This window comes from Myotis myotis, unplaced genomic scaffold (genome assembly GCF_014108235.1).
Source record: "Myotis myotis isolate mMyoMyo1 unplaced genomic scaffold, mMyoMyo1.p scaffold_m19_p_16, whole genome shotgun sequence".
Lineage (NCBI taxonomy): Eukaryota > Metazoa > Chordata > Mammalia > Chiroptera > Vespertilionidae > Myotis > Myotis myotis.
The window spans coordinates 34158083-34177397 of NW_023416320.1; the positions used below are offsets into that span (position 1 = coordinate 34158083).

General features: G+C 39.2%; 1 protein-coding gene across 11 annotated transcripts in view; it reads right to left on the reverse strand.

Moving 5' to 3' along the window:
* Positions 1–19315, reverse strand: part of PDE7A (phosphodiesterase 7A) — a 108463-nt gene that overhangs the window by 41184 nt on the left and 47964 nt on the right. For 7 of the 11 annotated variants that reach the window (XR_004972497.1, XR_004972499.1, XR_004972498.1 and 4 more), the window contains exons 2-3: positions 18105–18165; positions 14783–14974 (exon numbers count right to left, since the gene is read on the reverse strand). The exons of 1 other annotated variant lie outside the window; for it this stretch is intronic. Coding sequence is in view for 7 of the 10 variants with exons in the window: in XM_036338382.1 (XP_036194275.1) it covers positions 14783–14974; positions 18105–18165 (253 nt within the window). In the remaining 3 variants the exon portion in view is untranslated. The remainder of the gene's footprint in view (positions 1–14782; positions 14975–18104; positions 18166–19315) is intronic. 3 more of the 11 variants (XM_036338388.1, XM_036338383.1, XM_036338384.1) reach the window with 2 other exon arrangements.

Sequence of the window (19315 nt, forward strand, 5' to 3'; positions counted from 1 at the left end):
ATGAACTCTATCTCTTAGCCTGGAAGAAAAGGGTCCAGGGCCCAGGTCTGGCTTGCTCCAGATGTGACTCGGGTGTCACCTTCCCTGGGAAGCACACCTGAACTCCCACCTCCACACGCACTCTCTCCTGAGAGCGAGGGGAAGCACCTCCTCTGGGCTCTCCAAGTTTCCTGCACACACACACCTGTCAGACACTCCTGATCTCGTATTGTAATTGCTTACTGACCTGTCTCCTTTGACAAACCACAACCTCCAATACAGGCACAAACTATTTTTTTCATCTCTGTATTCCAAAGCTACATAATAGTGCCAAGTAGGTATAGGTGAAATATATTGAATAAATGTGGAATAAATGCATACTGTGTTTGAAACATTCCGTCCACTCACATAAGCCAGAAATAAAATAATGCACACTGTTCTGTGGTTCATTTCCCTTATTTTTTATTCCAGTGAGTCTAAAATCCAAAGAATCTAGAACAGTAGTAGAGTTAAATTTTGATCTTTAACAATGTAACATATTAAAAGGACTGGAACCAAAATGTAAAACTATTACTATCAAGTGATTATGTTTGAACTAGAAGTAGCACCTTTGAGGAAATGAGGGCAGACCAAGTTCAGTGAAAGCAATGATCCAAGGGCTTTACAACCAGTATCTCATTTAGCTCTCAACAATCTCAAAATATTACTATCTTCCACTTTACACATGAGAACACTAACTCTGAGAGAGATTGAGTAATCTGCCCAAGGTCACACAGCCAATTCAGGATGACAACTGGATTTATTTTTTTGGACAACTGGATTTTAAAATACAGATCTGTCTGTTTAAAAAGACTGTGTCCACAGTAGTACTCATACGTTTTTTAAATCTTGAAAAGTATTGTTTGTTAACTGTTTATTATAAAAATCCTATGTACACCATCATTCAAAATTGTCCTTATTTAGATGACAGTATGTGCAAAAAAAGAAGCAGAGAGGAAAAAGATGATGTATGAAATGCACGTCTTTAATGTGACCCTACCTGGAAGGGTCAGAGAGGAAGGAAATGAGTATGTGGGGAGCAGACTAGATCTAATTTATACAATACCAGCACCATCATCCCTGAATTATAAGGTACTTCACAGTTTTACAAAATGTTGCAGAAGACACGTATTCTATTCATTAAGGAAAAGTAACCTAAAAGAGTTCAAGGTCATGAGCATCCCTTCAATTTATCTTACACACAAAAGATAACAATTTTATCATTAGCAATTTATCACATCATGTGCGCATGCAAATATACACTAATAGTAGAACCACTGCTTTCAAATGATTGGTCCAAACTAATACATCTTCAAGTAAATTTGAGAATCTCTTTGAGAGGACAATTGCATAAGATCCAAAACAATGAATGAGCCTCATTTGAGGGGAAAACCCCAACCACTCAACCCTCCATGGTAAGTCCCCGTAGCAACATGGCAGGATTCACACGTCCAAGGTGAAGACAGCTGGCATTGACTGGAAGTTGGGACTCTTCCCACACGATCATAGTTGTATCCTCCCACTGCCTTACTCCTATTTTCAGGGTGACTTCTGACAAGTCACAACTTCCAGATGTTTCATTTTCCTTAACTGAAAAAAACTAACCATAACTCATGTCCTTTTCCTGTTTCACAGAGCCCTGAGATTGGCACTAATTATCAAGAGTTCTGTTTTGACCATATTAAGTTGAGAATGAATATTAGACATTAACGTAAGGGGAAGTGCTCCCTCATCACAGGAGCCCAATGCCTTTCAGCAAGACTAACTCAAAAAACAGCCTATACAACAGGATAAACAGACGTTCACTTAATGATAGAAGCGCCCGAACAATTAGTGGTTACTTCAGAGACAATCTAAGGAAGGGCAGAGAACTGTCCAGGTGAAACAGCAAATCATCCGGGGGAAGTGTTTTCTTCACCTGGGGCCTGAGGAGCCTGTCCCTGAAAATATCACATTCTGCAAAGAACCGAAAATCCCACGGGACCTGGCAATTAAAACTACCACAAAGCACCGCCCAAGGCTTAACACGGGACCGGAACCCGGGGGAGAGAGAGGAGTGTTTGATTTTTTTCACCAATCTAATTTTTGAACATATAATTCACATGTTTCAAAAAATAAGCAAGAAAGGAAGAGGGAGGAAGAAAAGAACACTGTAAAAAACCTCACTCTTATCAGGTCCCCCATCCAACTGACTGTAAGCCCTCCTGTAAAATGATAATCTTTTTTTCCCCCCCAAAGCTTCTTGTGTATCCTGAGTTTTTTGATCAAACATATGGAAACATCATTATATAATACTAGTGGCCCGGTGCACAAAATTCATGCACATTAAAAGGGAATTAATTAGAGGAAATATTTTAATATTGCTATTTGCCCTTTCTCTATAATAGAAGTGTCAGAGATGAAAGAAAATTAGTAAAATGTATATGAAAATCTCCCTCCTGTCAGAGTCTGAGGCGCACCGTGGGACCCAGAGTTAAGTCTCCGCCCACCCACAAGCACCTCGAAATCTCGTGAGACCCAGACCCGGCCGGCCCCACCCGTCAAGCCCCGCCAGGTGGTGGTGGGGGGGGGGGGCGTGGCCTCAGGTCCCCCGGCCCGGCACAAGGGCACGAGGGCGTGATGACCATTTGCATATTAGCTCTTTATTATATAGGATTTTTCTACTACTTTTACATAAATGATAGCATAGTATACAACCTATTCTGCGTCTTGCTTTTTAATTTATCTTGAAGCTATTTCCCGGAATGCCTTCTTCTTTTTTTAAGACTATAAAGTATTCCATCAAATGAATGAACCATAGTCTAATCAACCAGTCCTCTACTGAAGGGCACTGGTACAACATTACAATTTGCAAAAATACCTTCATTTTGTTAAATAAGCGTACAGTTCTACTACTTGTTTAACAGCTTTAGATATCATTCTTTAATGTGAGGAAATCGCCTTATCATCTTCTTTCCCTCTTCCTCTTCCAATGTTTGTTAGTTATCAGAGCACTTTTGTTTTCTTCCACTCTAAAGCCCACTTTAATTTTAGGTTCAGCTCTAGAACTAAATACATTCAATATTCGAATCCTTTTGCCGTGGCTTCCCCAGTTATCTTTTGTTTGGTTAAGTTCATCCTTTAGTAGTTTCTTCAAGAAGGGCTCATGAAAACAACATATCTCATAAACAATATATTCTTGAATGCTCAAAGCTTTTCTTGGTAGCCTTTGTACTGGAAGAACAGACTGAATATAAATATTCAATATAAAATTCATGGTTCTCATTTTTCTCCTCTGAGTTTATTTGAAGGTATTGGTTCACTGTCTTCTTGTATTGAGATGCAAATCGGAGGCAGGCCCATCACATTCCCCTCATAAGTGACTTGGTCTTTTTGCAGGGCCACCCACAGCATCTCTCTGTCTCTTTCACGTCCAGTGGCTTTGCTGGGCTGGACCTCACGTTAACTGTTCTTGGTCATTATCCCACGGTACACAGTGTGCTTTTTCAAAGTGCAAATTTAAGTGTTATTTCTAAAACGTTTTCTTGAATTATATCTCTAAATATTTATTTAGTTCCACTATTTTGGCTTATTATTCAGAGACTCTAAAGTGTTATCTTGAAACCCCTTTGCCTGTCTGCTATCTCATGGGTGTTCTCTCCAAATCTTTTAAAACGATTTGTTCGTTTTCCCATTTCTATCTGCTCTGCTCATTATCTTGTTTAGTGCTTATTTCACCTGGTATTCCTACCAAATACCCTCATATCTGAGCTTTACTGAAACAATTGCTCCTTTTATTTCCCAATTCTGAATGTACATGTTTCAATTATTTTTGTTGTCTTATTATCTTTTTCTCTGAATTCTTGAAGTTGTTCATTACAACGAAGTTATTGCTTCCTTTAGTTTTTTAAGTGAGCAGTAGAAAATTTGGTCACAATTGTCATCAGTTTGATGGCAACCTTTTTTTGTGAAGTGCTTTTCAATCACTGTTAAGTTCTGCTGCTCTCTTGCACCGTTTTGCTTAATTATCTATCTGGTGTGCCAGTGTCTTCGTTTTAAAGAGTCATTATTGAATGGGCTGAATTTTCCTGAACTCACCCTTTACACCAAGTTCTAAACGCAAATGAAAGTGAAGTCTTAGGAGAGCAGAGATGTCCGCCAAGCTTCACTACCCGAAGGGCTGTCTTCTCTGCCAAAGGGACAGACTGCTTCTTACAAACATGCCTCTGACATTTCTCTAAATGGGGCCTAGGGGGACTGCACCTGCCTTTCCCCTCAGCCCAGATCATAGGCCAAGTGTGGCACATAAAACAGTTAACTTCGTATTTGAGGGTGGGTTCCCTTTACATAATTCTTGTGTGTGTGTTTTTTAATACTTTATTGATTTTTTACAGAGAGGAAGGGAGAGAGAGAGAGAGAGAGAGAGAGAGAGAGAGAGAGAGAGAGAGAGATAGAGAGTTAGAAACATCGATGTGAGAGAAACATCGATTCAGCTGCCTCCTGCACACTCCCTACTGGGGATGTGCTCGCAACCAAGGTACGTGCCCCTGACCGGAATCGAACCTGGGACCCTTCAGTCTGCAGTCCAATGCTCTATCCACTGAGCCAAATCAGTTAAGGATACATAATTCTTGCTGTTAGGCTGTTTCTAATCTTCATTCTCCTTACAAACAATTCTGAAATAGACATTCTTATAACTAAATCTTTGAGCACATTCTGATTGATTCCCTTAAAATAAACCCTCAGCAGAGCAAGCACATAGGAGCATATGTCAATGACTGCTAAGACACAATGCCAAACTGGAGACTAAGTTTTGTAAAAGAAACTTAGAACTGTTCTAGATGAGCTTCCAAAGTATGATCTAAGGAAAGAATCAACTATAACTCAAAGATGAAGTGTGATAGCTCATTTAAGATGGAAATTTTGTTTCTTCAGGTTTGGTCTTTCCTGCCCCAAATTCTTTCCCTCTACACACACTCACACATACCCACACACTCCTTGTGATGATTGAAAATAAAATTCTCATATTGGAACAAGGAGAGGCCACTACAGAGAAAGTATCAAGCTGAGTAATTAGGAATATATAAATGAGGGAACTGGGAACAGAAAATGGTAACTATACCATTAACTAGTGCTTTCATTTAATTACTAAAATCCTCACCCTGTGACCATAATACACAAAATCTGACCCTATTACCAATATTCTCATGAGCTCACGCTGTAACATGCGATGCGCCATTATTTATTTCATAGCATAATACACCAGTAGATAAAAGTTGCCTAAAGTCCAGCTTTTGCCAGGCTAGGACTATTTAAGTCCCAGGCTTGTTCTAGTTTGCATGGTTACCCACATTCCAATCCAGCTTAGAAACCCAACAGGCTCCGTGAATTAATCAAGTTACTTTTAAAGAGCTGTTGGCTCTGCTGGTTCTCGTCTAAAATATCACATTACCTACCTATGTGGCCGTGAACAAACTCATCAGCAGCAGCCTCCACCAATACTAAATGAGCGGTGTTACTTAATGATCATGGGAATTACTTCCAGCCACCCAGTCTTAGCTTCTCTAAGCCATAAATACATACATACATACATAAGAAAGAAATGAAATGAAATGTGGGATAGCAGACACAGTCAGAAGCAATATTTCTCTCTTGCTTTTCCCTCATGTTAGAGTGTGGACAAGAAATACAGGTTAAGGAAACATAAGGGCTGGGGAATCAACACATCTTGGCAGTATTCCTCCCAACTCTCTCCCAGAGGCTCTTTTCTTTACTACCCAAATGGCACGGCAGGAAATGTCACTGATATTTACTTATTAGACAAAAGAGGGTTTTAACAAGAAAAACCTTTGGTTCTTGAGACTCTACTACTACTTGCTTTAATGGTCCACAAGAGGGAGCCACGGAGTCACTGTATCTGCCACCTTAAAGCCATAAAAATCATTTAGATGCATATAATCATGAATTACCCTTGGAGATTGTTTAAAATGTTTTTAAAAAATTCAGTGCTGTTAAGGTTTTAACTCTAGTCTAGGGCAAGGTCATGCTGAATAATAATTGAATAAAAAAAATTAAAGACCTTCTATATTCTAACTTTCCCTTTAATTTTCCTCAAAAAGAATAGGAGCCATATCTGAAAGCCTATTGTTAATACGGAGTAAGTACATTCACCTCTACCTATGAGATAAGTTTTCTTGGAAGAGTTTTCACATTTATTTATTTTTAAATATATTTTATTGATTTTTTGCAGAGAGGAAGGGAGAAGGATAGAGAGTTAGAAATATCGATGAGAGAGAAACACTGATCAGCTGCCTCCTGCACACTCCCTACGGGGGATGTGCCCGCAACCAAGGTACATGCCCTTGACCAGAATCGAACCTGGGACCCTTGAGTCCGCAGGCTGACGCTCTATCCACTGAGCCAAACCGGTTAGGGCGAGTTTTCACATTTAGCATGTGCGAGTGGGTGGGGATGGGGGTGAGGGAAGCTAGGTGCTTGGAGCAATGGCTTGCACTAGAGTAGCACATGCTGAAATGGACAGGCAGCCCAGCAGAGTGGATACAGACATGAGCTTTGGAGTCACACACCTGAGTTTGAATCCCAGCTCTGCCATTTTTACTTGTGATGTGACACTGGGAAACTTATTTAAAGTTTCTGATCCTCAGTGTCCTCACTATAAGCCTCACAGGACTGCTATAAAAATTAAATGAGATAATATATGTAATATGTCTTTGGGTTCAAAAAATAAACACTTAACTTTAATGCTATAGTTATTATAGATATCAAATATTTTTATTGAGGTATAACTGACATATTAATTTCAGGTTCAAATATTTTTAAACACATAACTTCACACTATTTAACAAAACCAGATTTATTCTTCATGACAGCATAATTCCAACCCAAAGACCACTGCATATTTTACATACTACAGAAATAAATGTACACATTTGGAGATTTCAAATATGCATAATCTTATTTCTTTAAAATGTATAGACAATCCAAGCTTTATTACAAATCAAAGAAATGACTTATTCACAATCTAAAATTAAATCAATGTTAACATGAGAATAAGCCCTATAACCAATATTCTTTCCCTTAAGCAATTCTAATAACCTTAGTTTGCAGGATTCAATGTTCATTTTGACAGGATTTGATAAAACAGTCAATATAAAACATTTTTTTTTAATATAAAATCCTTTAAAAAGATTAGTCTTATTATGGTATGGATTGGGCATTTCCACTCTTCAGTTATGGGTTATGCGTTATGTTGGGTCCCTTTTATGCTTAAACTCAGGTATTGAACATAGCCCCTTATTAGTGAGCTGAGAAAGAAAGGAGAAAAAGCAAGTACACAAGGCCTTAATGGGTAACATACAAAATAAAGCCTAAAGTTAAATCTCCAATTTCCCCAATTCTCCAAAATAGGATTAAACTGCCATTAAATTGTATTACAATTAAGGTACAGTCCATATCCTTTTCTAATTTGTGCTAGGAAGTTAAAGAAGATATCCAGAGATAAAAAATCGGTGATTTTCGATACAGGCACCTCGCAGTCACCTGGAAACTAGGCAAGTTTTTAAAAATACACACACGGGGCACAATGCTCTGTTTCTTAGTTCCATTCGATACAGCAGTGCTCGTCTCGTCTCTACAAGCACCGCTTGGTGAGGAAAGTGCTACAGGAAGGAGGTAGGAACACTTGTGGTGAAAAGGCAGAGGAAGAGGACGTAGATGATTGTTTCCTGTTATATCTCCACAAACTTTCTCAGAAATGTTGTTTTTGAAAACAACCAGATGTGATTTCAAGACAAATGAATGATTGGGAACAAACTAACATTTTAAAATATGACCTTAGTCTACAATGCCACAGCTATAAGAAGAGGCTGGCATGCTCACATTTGAAGGGGAGACTAAATTACAAATGATAGACAAGCCACTTAATATGCTTGTAAACAGGGAAGCAAGGACCAGGCAGTACAGCAGGAAAGATAAGAAAACACTGTAAGAAAGTAAGTCAAGGCAAAGGGAAATGCCAAGCAACAAGTTTTATGCTCAAAGTGAGAAGCTGTAAAAGTTTCTGAATAGAATAGAATAGGATGTACCCTTGTGTGAGAATTACTATATATTAAAGACTGAGATAATAATCTAAGACAATAAAATCAGCACGGCATAAGCTTTTAAGCCCAAAATACACATAGAAACAGATGTTCTTTCTGATCATATAAATAAACATGAAACGAGTATCCACATCTAACACAGCTCTGTTAGGAAGACAGGAAACAACCCAAAAGCAAACACACATGAAGATCAAGAGAAAATTTAGGGAGAGTTCTATATGTTTTCATAGTGGGCAGCAACAGACAGGCAGCAACCAGACTGAATTTGGTTAAGTTAATACAGATTACACTTAGAGAAATACAAATGGTGTCGTATAAAATCTGATAGAAGATAAGCAGTTTTGGTCAATTTGATGCAGCAAGAATGTTAAATCTCTACGAGCCAGAGAACAGGACAAAAAGATGAATAAGAAAAAAATTTAAAGTTTAGATTTTTTAGGCCACCGTGTAAATATCCTGAAAAATTCTCTTGCTGCCCTAGTATGGGGTGGAATAAAGTGCTAAAATGAATAAAAAGCTCAAGATAATGGGCAAAATACATTTACATGAAATGGAACATTACCATGTGCCAGGAGAAATAGAAAATGGAAAATAAATGCACTTGTGTGGAATGAAAAAAGAACTGTAAAGAAATATATTCCATGTATTGTTTGACATTGGCAGAGAGACCTGGCCTTCCAGTCTATGACGTCAATGAGCTTGGGTGAATTCCATGAACAGAAGTAACTGTCAGGCTAGTAGCTGCCATTACTATTTAATAAATCATGCCAGAATCTTTCAAAACAACACACCACATTTTTTAGTGTACACGTGGACTAGAATTATAATAATTCTCTTATATTTAACTAGAGGCCCAGTGCATGAAATTCGTGCAGTGTGTGTGTGTGTGTGTCCCTCAGCCCAGCCTGCACCCTCTCTCAGTTCGGGACCCCTTGGGGGCTGTCCATCTAGCAGCAGTTGGACATCTCTCTCTCAGTCCAGGACCCCTCGCTCCTTACCGCCTGCCTGTTTGCCCCTTATTGCTTGGCGTGCTGCTGTGGAGGCGGGAGAGGCTCCCACCACCACCGCTGCACTCGCCAGCCGTGAGGCTGGCTTCTGGCTGAGCGGTGCTTCCCCTGTAGGAGTGCACTGACCACAAGGGGGAAGCTCCTACATTGAGCGTCTGCACCCTGGTGGTCAGTACGCATCATAGTGACTGGTCGCTCTGCTGTAACGGTTGCTTAGGCTTTTATTATATGGACTAGAGGCTCGGTGCACGAAATTCGTGCAATAGTAGGCCTTCCTTCCCCTGTATGCTGGCACTGGCTTCCCTCTGGCACCTGGGACCTGGGCTTCCCTTGCAGCCCCGGCTTGGTCCGGAAGGGTGTCCAGTCTAATTAGCATATTACGCTTTTATTATTATAGATGGAACTACCTGATAGTCAATGTGCCCCCCTGAGGGGTCCCAGATTGAGAGAGGGCGCAGGCCAGGCTGAGGGACCCCACCAGTACATGATCAGGACCAGGGAGGGACGCGGGAGGTTGGCCACCCGGGGAGAGGCCACGGTAGGGCTCCAGGGCATGTCCGGCCTATTTCGCTCAGTCCCGATTAGCTGGACCCCAGCAGCAAGTTAACCTACTGGTTGGAGCATCTGCCCCCTGGTGGTCAGTGCACATCATAGCAACTGGTCAACTGTCTGCTCCCTGGTGGTCAGTGCACATCATAGCAAGCGGTTGAGCAGCCTTAGCATATCATTAGCATATTATACTTTAATTGGTTGAATAGACAACCAGATGACTGGACACTTAGCATATTAGGCTTTTATTATATAGGAAGCTATTAGCACTTATCTGTCTATACAGTGGGGCCTTGACTTACGAGTGTCCTGACTAACGAGTTTTTCGAGATACGAGCTGTCTCTCGGCCAATTTTTTGCTTTGAGTTGTGAGCTAAAATTCGGGTTACGAGCCAGCTTCAGATACCCCACCGCTAGTTGGCACAGCAAACGTCACAGTGAACGCCACAACATCAGCCCAGCATCACGTCTCGCTTGTTCGCTTTATGATTTGACATACGAGTAATTTGAGTTACGAGCTCCGTCACGGAACAAATTAAACTTGTAAGTCAAGGCCCCACTGTATATATAAAAGCCTAAGAGGCCGGAATGACCGGCTGGTAGCTATGATGCGCACTGACCCAGACCTTGCTGCTGGGGCCCTGACAGCCCCGAATCTGGTTCACCTGCACCCCGGACCCAGACAGGAGGGAGGAGGGAGCCAAATTCCTCACAGAATTGGCCACTGGCTAGCTTGCTGCTGGGGCCCTGACACCCCGAATCTGGTTCACCTGCACCCCGGACCCAGACAGGAGGGAGGAAGGAGCCCGATTCCTTGCGGAATTGGCTGTTGGTTAGCTTGTTGCTGGGGCCAACCTTCCGTTTGTCCCCCTCCCCGCTGAAGGGCGCTCCTCCCCCTTCCCCCCAACCCCCTGATCGAACCCAATCGCTGGATAGGCTGAGGGACCCCACCCATGCACCAATTTGTGCACCGGGCCTCTAGTTATTATATAAGTAAACTCAAAATAATGTGTAACTAAAAGAATGACACGAATTTAGGGACCTATAAATTTAGAGCAAACAAGGTAAGTTTTGACAAAAAGTCAATATGGAATTCATTTAATCAAGTCTAATAGATTTAAGACTCAAATATTATGTTTCAAGATGCCAGGTATATGGCCAAATGAACATAGGAAAATATGTGCAGGAATTTTGGGAGCCCTTAATCCAATCCTGCCCACTTACTTAGCCGATTTATTCAAAAGGAGGAAAGGAAAATGAGGAAGTTGCCTGGTTACCTCTTATAGGGTTGAGTGAAAGCAGACATTTGAGAAAGGCTATAGGTCCTGTAAAAAAAACCCTTTTCAGATTAAATCAGTTTTTCTGCATTCCTAGTTTGCTCAAAACTTTGTCAAGAAGTGCCTGTTGAATTTTATCAAATGCTTTTGTGGTATATATAGTCTATCCATGACATTTCTCCTTTATTCTATTAATGTGATGAATCACAATGACTGATTTTTTAATGTTAAAACAATCTTACTTTTTTGGAAAAATATAAATTGAGTCAAAATATATTAGTCTTCCTATGAATTGCAGACTTAATTTAATAACATGTTATCTAGGATGTTTCTTCTATATCTGTGAGTGATAATGGCTGTAATTTTCTGTTCTTGTCTTGTCCTTGTCAGGTTTTAGTATCAAGATTCTGTTACTCTTACATAAGTGGTGAAGTGTACTCTTTTTCTCTTATCCTCAAGAGTTTGCGGATAAAATTTTAGTTTTATGGTTATTTATTTTTTCCCCATCACTTCGAAGTAATCTTCTCGTTTCTTGATTTCTGCTGAAAATGAAATAACCTGTTTCTGGCAATGTCATAGTTGCTTCTTTTAAGGTAATAATTTTTTCTCTCTATCTTTTGAATATTTTCTGATTTTGGTTGTAAGTTATTCTTTGCTACATCTAGGTGTGGTTATCTTGTAATGTTTCTGTACTTGAGATTCATAATGCTTTTTTTTTTCATAATGCTTCTTGAATCTGTACCTTAATGTCTTTTATCAAGCCATAGAGATTTCTCAGGCATTATCCTTCCAAAGACTGCTTCTGCTATCTTCTCCCCTTCCTTTCCTGGGACCCTAATCACCTTTCAATACATTTTGTATCAGATAGAGATAGAAGACTGAAACTTTTTTAAACCATACTCCATTGACAAGCAGGGTCTATGTTCTCTCTGCATGAATCTGAAAAGTGGTGTGATAAGCTGATCGAGAGAATATAAAAACATGATGTTGTACTCGTGTCCAGGCCCAGACCACAAAGACTAGAAACCCCCACACTTCCTCTCTCTCGGAATGCTTTCTCTGGGGGAAGGCAACTGTCAAGACTAACTACTCTGGACTGCCATTAACCGAGAGAGAATTCCTGGCCAGCCCCAGAAATTCCAGTCATCCCAGCCCTGGTAGCAGATATGAATGTGCAGAAGCCATTGTGGATGTTCTAGCCCCAGGAGACAGCATGTAGAGAAGGACCCCAGACACATGGACCTAGTGGAGCCACCACAGCCATCTCTAGCTGTTTGAACCACCCCAGCTGAAGATGAAGACATTATGAAGCATAAACCTAACCCAGACTGAATTTTTAACCCTCGGATTCATGATCATAAATAAAAGTTGTTTTATGCCAGTACATTTTGGGGTCATTTGTTACTACTGGGAGAGGTAATCCTCCACAAAGGCCCCAGGGTCAGTTCTCTTTCTTATTGCACGTGCCAAGAATGCCAAGCCCTGACCAATCATTGCCTGGGCCATTTCTCAGGGCTGTGTTTGCAGCTAGCATCCTTAAGGGATAAGATCTTTCCCTGGGATAAAGAGTATTCTTACTATAAAAGGTAAATTCCCAAGCTCATTATTCCTAAGAGGTGATGCAGACTCATTGTTGGTAAAATATTCACATAACCCCCTCCAGGTTGCCACTGTAGGATATAGGGGAGGCTGGGTACTGGAGGAACCGACACAATATGATACTCATATTGCTGGGTCATGAATAATAAAGTCCTTTGTCTCTGACCCAGAAGTTTTGTGCCTTCTGCCAACATCCATGAAGCAGTAATAGGCAAACTTGTTAGCTTAGAAGGTAAAATCCCAGATTCTTCACAAATTCTTGACAGGTATAGAGCAATATGTAACTGGAACATATTCCATATCTTTTCTGCACTTTCTACCCTTTGCCTCATTGTGTTTCATTTTAAATATTTTCTTCTGGCTTATATTCCAATTCACTAATTATCTCTTCATTTTGGCCATATTTGCTGTTAAAACCATCTTAAATTAGTTCATATTTAAGGTATAGTATTTTTCAGTCTCACAATTTCCAGCTGGTTCTTCTATAATTTCCAGTTCTCCAATGAAGTTCTCAATCCTGTCTCTTTATTTTTATCAATGTAATTGCATTTAGTTACTTTAAAAATGTTTTTATTGATATTAGAGAGAGAGGAAGGAGAGGGATAGAGAGACAGAAACATCAATGAGAGAGAGAAACATCAATTGGCTGCCTCCTGTGTGCCCCCTACTGGGGATCAAGCTGGCAACACAGGCATGTTGCTTGACAGGGAATTGATCTGGTGACCTCTTGTTCATGGGTCAATGCTCAGTAAACCCATGAACAATATGTACAATAATTAGTTATTTTAAAGCCCATGTATAATAATTCCATATAGATATTTCTATTGTCTGTTGTTTCCTCTTCACTTTGGTCACACTGTCTTGTCTCATTATGCCTTTTTATTTTTAAGTCAGTGTTTCATATTGCATATGAAAAATGTACAGGTAAATTGAGACTAATGGGATTAATATTTACTCCTAGCAGATGACTAGAGACATTAAAGCCACAGATAATCTTAATCTAATCACTGGATATGTTTCAAAGCTGGGATTTATTTCTATGGTTTACTTCAGAGTTTCTAATTTAAACATCAAGGTTTTACCAGAACCAATCTCCAAGTGTTGGTGAACTCTAAACACCTGTTTTTGTTTTTCTACCCTTAAGTGTCCACCAAAATCTCTGCTCAGCTTACCCACCTTTTTCAGAATCAACAGATGCTACTAAGGGGAAAAGTAGCCTGAATAAGGAGCTCATGTCTCTGCCTTAGTAGCATTCTGATATACTCAAATACATCTTCTATGTTTTGCCAATCTTTCTAATATTCTTAACTAGAGTATTAATCCAAATAATTTAACCAACATTACCAAAAGTGGAACTTCTCCAAAAATAGATTTAATGTGTTTAATACTTAAAGGTTTTAGAAGTTTTGTTTTTTCCCTTTTCTCCATTGTGGGCCAGACCCACACAATGTTTATTTCAAAATATGCATTTTACCAAACATTTTAAAGGTGATGTGTATTTTCAAATAAACCAAAAGAACATACCTTGTTAATTATGCAATACCTTTACAAAATGTCATTTGCACAGAAACATCTGGAGTAGTGAAGACAAAACATGTGGAGCAAAAAATTTTTTAAAGAAAATATATTTTTAGAAATAGACTCATAAATATAGAGAACAGACAGATGGTTGCCAGACGGGAGGGAAGTCAGGAGGTTGGATGAAAAAAGTGAGGGGTTTAAGAAGTACAAATTGATAGCCACAAAACAGTCACAGGAGGGTAAAGTACAGCATAGGAAATATAGTCAATAACACTGTAATAACTATGTGCGGTGTCAGGTAGAGTAAACACTGAGAGTATCACTTTGTAAAGTATATGACTGTCTAACCACTATGCTATACACTTGAAACTAATACAAATAATATTAAATGTTAACTGTAATTGAAAAATAAAATTTAAAAATCAAGGAAAAACAATTTTTTCAAAGAAAAAATGTACCAAAATAATTTCACATTTCAATTAAAAAGAAGGAAAAGTACATCAGCTTTCATACTTTTAATTATCTCTAAACATTTTACTAACATCATCTAGGAATAAAGTGTCATTTACCATGACCCAGTGTTTTTTAAAACATTCCAAACATAATACAGTTTTCTCTTATATTCCTTTTTCCCTTGGAAAATTATGTAATTTTATAAAGATCTGAAGTTTTCTCAATGTCCGAGATAAATACTGTGTTTGCCAACACTTACCGTGAAAAATACGAAAATCAATATACGGATGAGAACCTCTTCTTTCTGATTCAAATCCTGCTCGACTCCTTACGCGCACATCTCCTGGTGGGTCAAGGATGAAACACAGCTGAGAAGGCTGCCGTCTGGGAAGAAGCTCCCATATGCAACAAAGGCCTATGTGTGTGACAGTCATACACAGTGCGTGGCCCACTAGTAATACATATGGAACAAGTAGTTAAGAGCTGCTTTATATAAATTTTCAGTACTGAGTTGTAAGGCTAAATGGACATGTTTTTTAAATCTACTCCTACAATAATTATTATAATAATCTATATTTTAAAGTTAGCTTTCTGAAAGATGACTCAAGTGTATGATAATTCAACCTAATACCTTATTACTCACAAGTAGTTAAAAAAAATCCTCAGCACAAAATGTTAAAAAGCCACACAGAGAAATAAGTATTTATGAACCGTTTACTTGATACCTAGCACTAAACTAGAGGTTATAGGGGATATGAAGAAATAGAAAACACATTACCTATTCTCAAGCAGCCTACAATTTTTTTGAATGTACAGAAAAGTAAAATGTCAAAGATTCTGCCTTGTTTAATCTGATCAATCTCTCTATTCTCATTGACAGTGAGTATACCCAAGGCCTTTAGCTGGTTCTTACATTTTGTTCTTACAAACTCACACTGTTTCTACATGTATCCATATGATAATCAGATGTTCTTCTCCATATAGCACCATTGCAAACCATGGACCAGGCACTCTTTTTTTGTGCTTTATAAGCATTATTTTATTTAATTCTCTAGCCAATTCTGACAGAGAGGACCTTTATCCCATTTTATAGATGTGGAAACTGAGATTTTGAGAAGTAGCATGCCCATGCCACAAAGCTAGTGTAAAGGGTGAGAGGATTTAAACCTCACTCAGCAGGCTCCACGATACTTCCACAGTTCCCAGTTCATAAACTTTAAGTCTCCAGTCCCTATCCCTGTGTTCGTGCTTATTACTCTTTGTTTCTCTAAGTAAGGCCATCATTTCTACCCTGAGTCCATCCCACAAAGACTAACCACTTCTCTCAAGTGCTGCTTCCTTCACCCTGTAGGAAATGTTTACTGTGCACCCAGCCACACTGCAGACTCAGGAAATATAGCAGCAAGCAAAATACAAGTTCCTGTCTTCATGAAGCTTATCCTTTCATGGATTGAGGCAAATAGTAAAATGAATAGTTTCGTTCTATAGATGATGGCAGCTGGTAACGTGGAGAAAATGAAAGCAAGGTAGAGGAGGAGCGACTCATTAGTGTGGTCAGAGAAGGCCTCGCTGAAAAGGAGGCATCCGAGCAGAGACCTGAAGGAAGTGAGGCTGGGAGCCATATGGTATCTGGTGGAAGAGGTTTCCTGGCATAAGAAAGAGCAAGTATAATTAATAAGTAAATACTCTTAGATGGCAGTATGCTTGGCATGTTCAAGGTCAAGCAAAGAGGGCAGCATGGCTGGAGTGAGGTGAGTGAAGGGAACTGGTGGGAGGTAGTAGGGCCAGATCATATTGGACCTTCGTGGGACATTAGCTTTGGCTGTTACTCTATGATAGAAAACTATTAAAGAATTCTGAACATGCTAGTAAGAGCAATTTAACTTATGTCTGCAAAGACTGGCTCTGGTTGGGCACACTAGAGTTGCGTAGAGTCATATAGGTAAACTAGTTAAGAAGCACAATAAACACAGAAATAACTATGGCTTGTAGGGAGGGGACATGGGGAGATGTTGGTCAAGGGGTACAACACTTCAGTTATGCAAGATGAGCTCTGGAGCTCTAATGTACAACAATGGGACTAACGTTAAAAATCTGCTATGGCTGAGAACAGATGGTAACAGCATGGCGGGGGGAGGGGGGGGGCAGAATTCTGGTTATATTTTGCAGGTACCAGCCAAGAAGATTTGCTGATAAAGTAGACATAGAGTACAGAAGAAATAAGAGTCAAGAATGACTCCAGAAGAATGGAGTTACATTTTCTGGGATGGCAAGACTGCAAAATGAACAACCTTGAGAACACAAATCTTTTGTCTAACAGACATTTTACATGTGAAGTACCCATTATATGCCCATGTGGAGAAGTTCAACAGAGTTTTAAAAAAAATGAGTCTAAAAAGCTGTTTCAAGGAGAGCAAAATCCTGAATAGGTTTGGAGAGAGATGGAGACAGTGAAGAGGAAAGGGCTGAACATTTGTGGGGAGACAATATGTACCAGAGTAGAATGAAACTGAGGCAGATAAGATACACAAGCTAAATTAAAGAGGGGAAAAAATGAAAAAGAGCAAAAACAGGACACTGGAGAACATTTAGGCTTAAGAGTATCTAAAGGAATTAGTGAAAAAGGAAAAACAACAACAACAAAAAGTAGGTGAAGAGTAAGAAATGCTCATATCATAGAATTGAGAGAAGAATTCAGAGCATGAGGAGAGTTGTCATGGAAGATGCCTTTAAGAAAAGATGAGCAAATTTGCCTATTGGAATCTTAACAGTAAATTTTTAACAGTATGAATTAAAGTATAAGGAATGTAGTGTGGGGGTAAAGAGTGAAATCTGGTAAAGAGAGAGAGAGAAACTTATGGACATACATGTGAAAATTCATGTTACTTTGTGGACTTAAGCAATACCTTAAAAACTTAAGAACTAAGATTAGAAGACACATGGTCCTCTCCTCGCCAGCCAACTGAGAACAAAATACACCCAGTGACAGGACTCTGGTCAGGAATTTCATGGCTGCATCTTTGTCTATGCTAGCATGGACATCTGTTTGGTACTTAGCAACTCTACAAATCTAAGATTCTTTTTATAAAGAACTAGAGGCCCAATGCATGAAATTCGTGCAAGAGTAGGCCTTCCTCCCTCTGGCTGCTGGCACCGGCTTCCCTCTGGCACCCAGGACCCAGGCTTCCCTCGCAGGAGGAGGCCCAGCGCACCCACCGGTGGCAGCCATGGCAGCTTGCCTCGGCCCTCGAAGCCCAGGCTTGTCCGAAGTCATCTGGAAGGACATCCGGTCTAATTAGCATATTATACTTTATTATTATAGATACTCAGGATGCAATTTAAAATTGGGCATGAGTGACAGAGTCCCAGTTATTACGCCAGTTTTCTCAATTACCTAAAACTTAAATGCCACTTTATTCACATCACATTCAATATTGGTTTCTAGACTCAGTTTCAAAGTAATAGATTATTTCTGCTGTAAACAGGGATGAAAAGCTACCTAATTAAATATATCTCAATTTCAAATAATAGTAGGTGATAATAAAATTAACTGATATTGGTACAAAATAAAAAATGCTTACCTAGCATACGAATGTACAATGCAGTCTGGTCAGAGCTGTCATAGGAAATAGCTCCACGCCTCTAAAAAAAAAAACAACCATACACACATTTTAAATGCCTGACAATTAAATATGATATACAATTCAATTCAACAAACATGTATTTATTATTTATGAAGCCCGATGAAAGAAAAGTTGGATATACAAAATGAAATTAGTTACGTATGGCATCTGCTCTTGAAATCTAGAGTTATAAGGAAGACAAACAGTCATAACCCAATAAGGTTAAGCACTACCACAAACAAGGATTCAGAGTGAGGAGCATGCAGTCCGTGGAATTCAATGTTGGAGTATGTCAGACAAGCCCACTTGAGGAAGACCTTCTGTAGAGGTAAACAGAACTATTATTCTCTTACTATAAACATGAACGAGGAAGCAGACAAACAAGAATCATCAGACACCTGAACAAACCCACTAGCTAAAAATAAATGGAATGAAATAAAAAACTAAATGGCCCACAGGCTAGCAAGAAATAAGAGGGGGGAAAAAGGGAAGGAGTGTACTTCAAGAGATCTGAGAAGACACTGAATTTATGAAACAACAAACAAACAAGTAAACAAACAAAAACCCACAGGCTGCCACTGAAAGAGCGGGGATTTGAAAATATATTTTATGTTTAAGAATAAACAGATATAAAAATGTATCTTGCAATATTATTCACACTAGCCCCAAATTAGAAAAATGGATAAAATGTAGTATAGCCGTACAATGGAGTATCATCCAGACAAAAAAAAAGGAAGAAAGTACAGATACAGGATACAACATTGACGAACCTTGAGAACAGTATGTTGAGTAAAAGGAGCCAGTCACAAAGTACCACATAGTATATGATTCCATTTACATGTAATGTTCCAAAATAGGCAAATCCATAGAGACAGAAAGTAGACTGGTGGTTGTCTAGAGTTAGGCGAGTTGGCAGGAAATGGGGAGTGAATGCTAATGGGTGCAGGTTTCTATCTGCAGTGATGAAAATGTTCTCAAATTAATTGTAGTCATGATGGCACAACTCTGAATATACTCAGAAACACTGAATTGAACACTTTAGATGGGTGAATTATATGGGATGTGAATTATATATATATTAATGAAGCTATTATATAAAAGCAAATGTTGCAGCCTTTAAAATATAATTACTAAAACAAAAAAATTAAAAGAGTTGAAACACCCTCAGC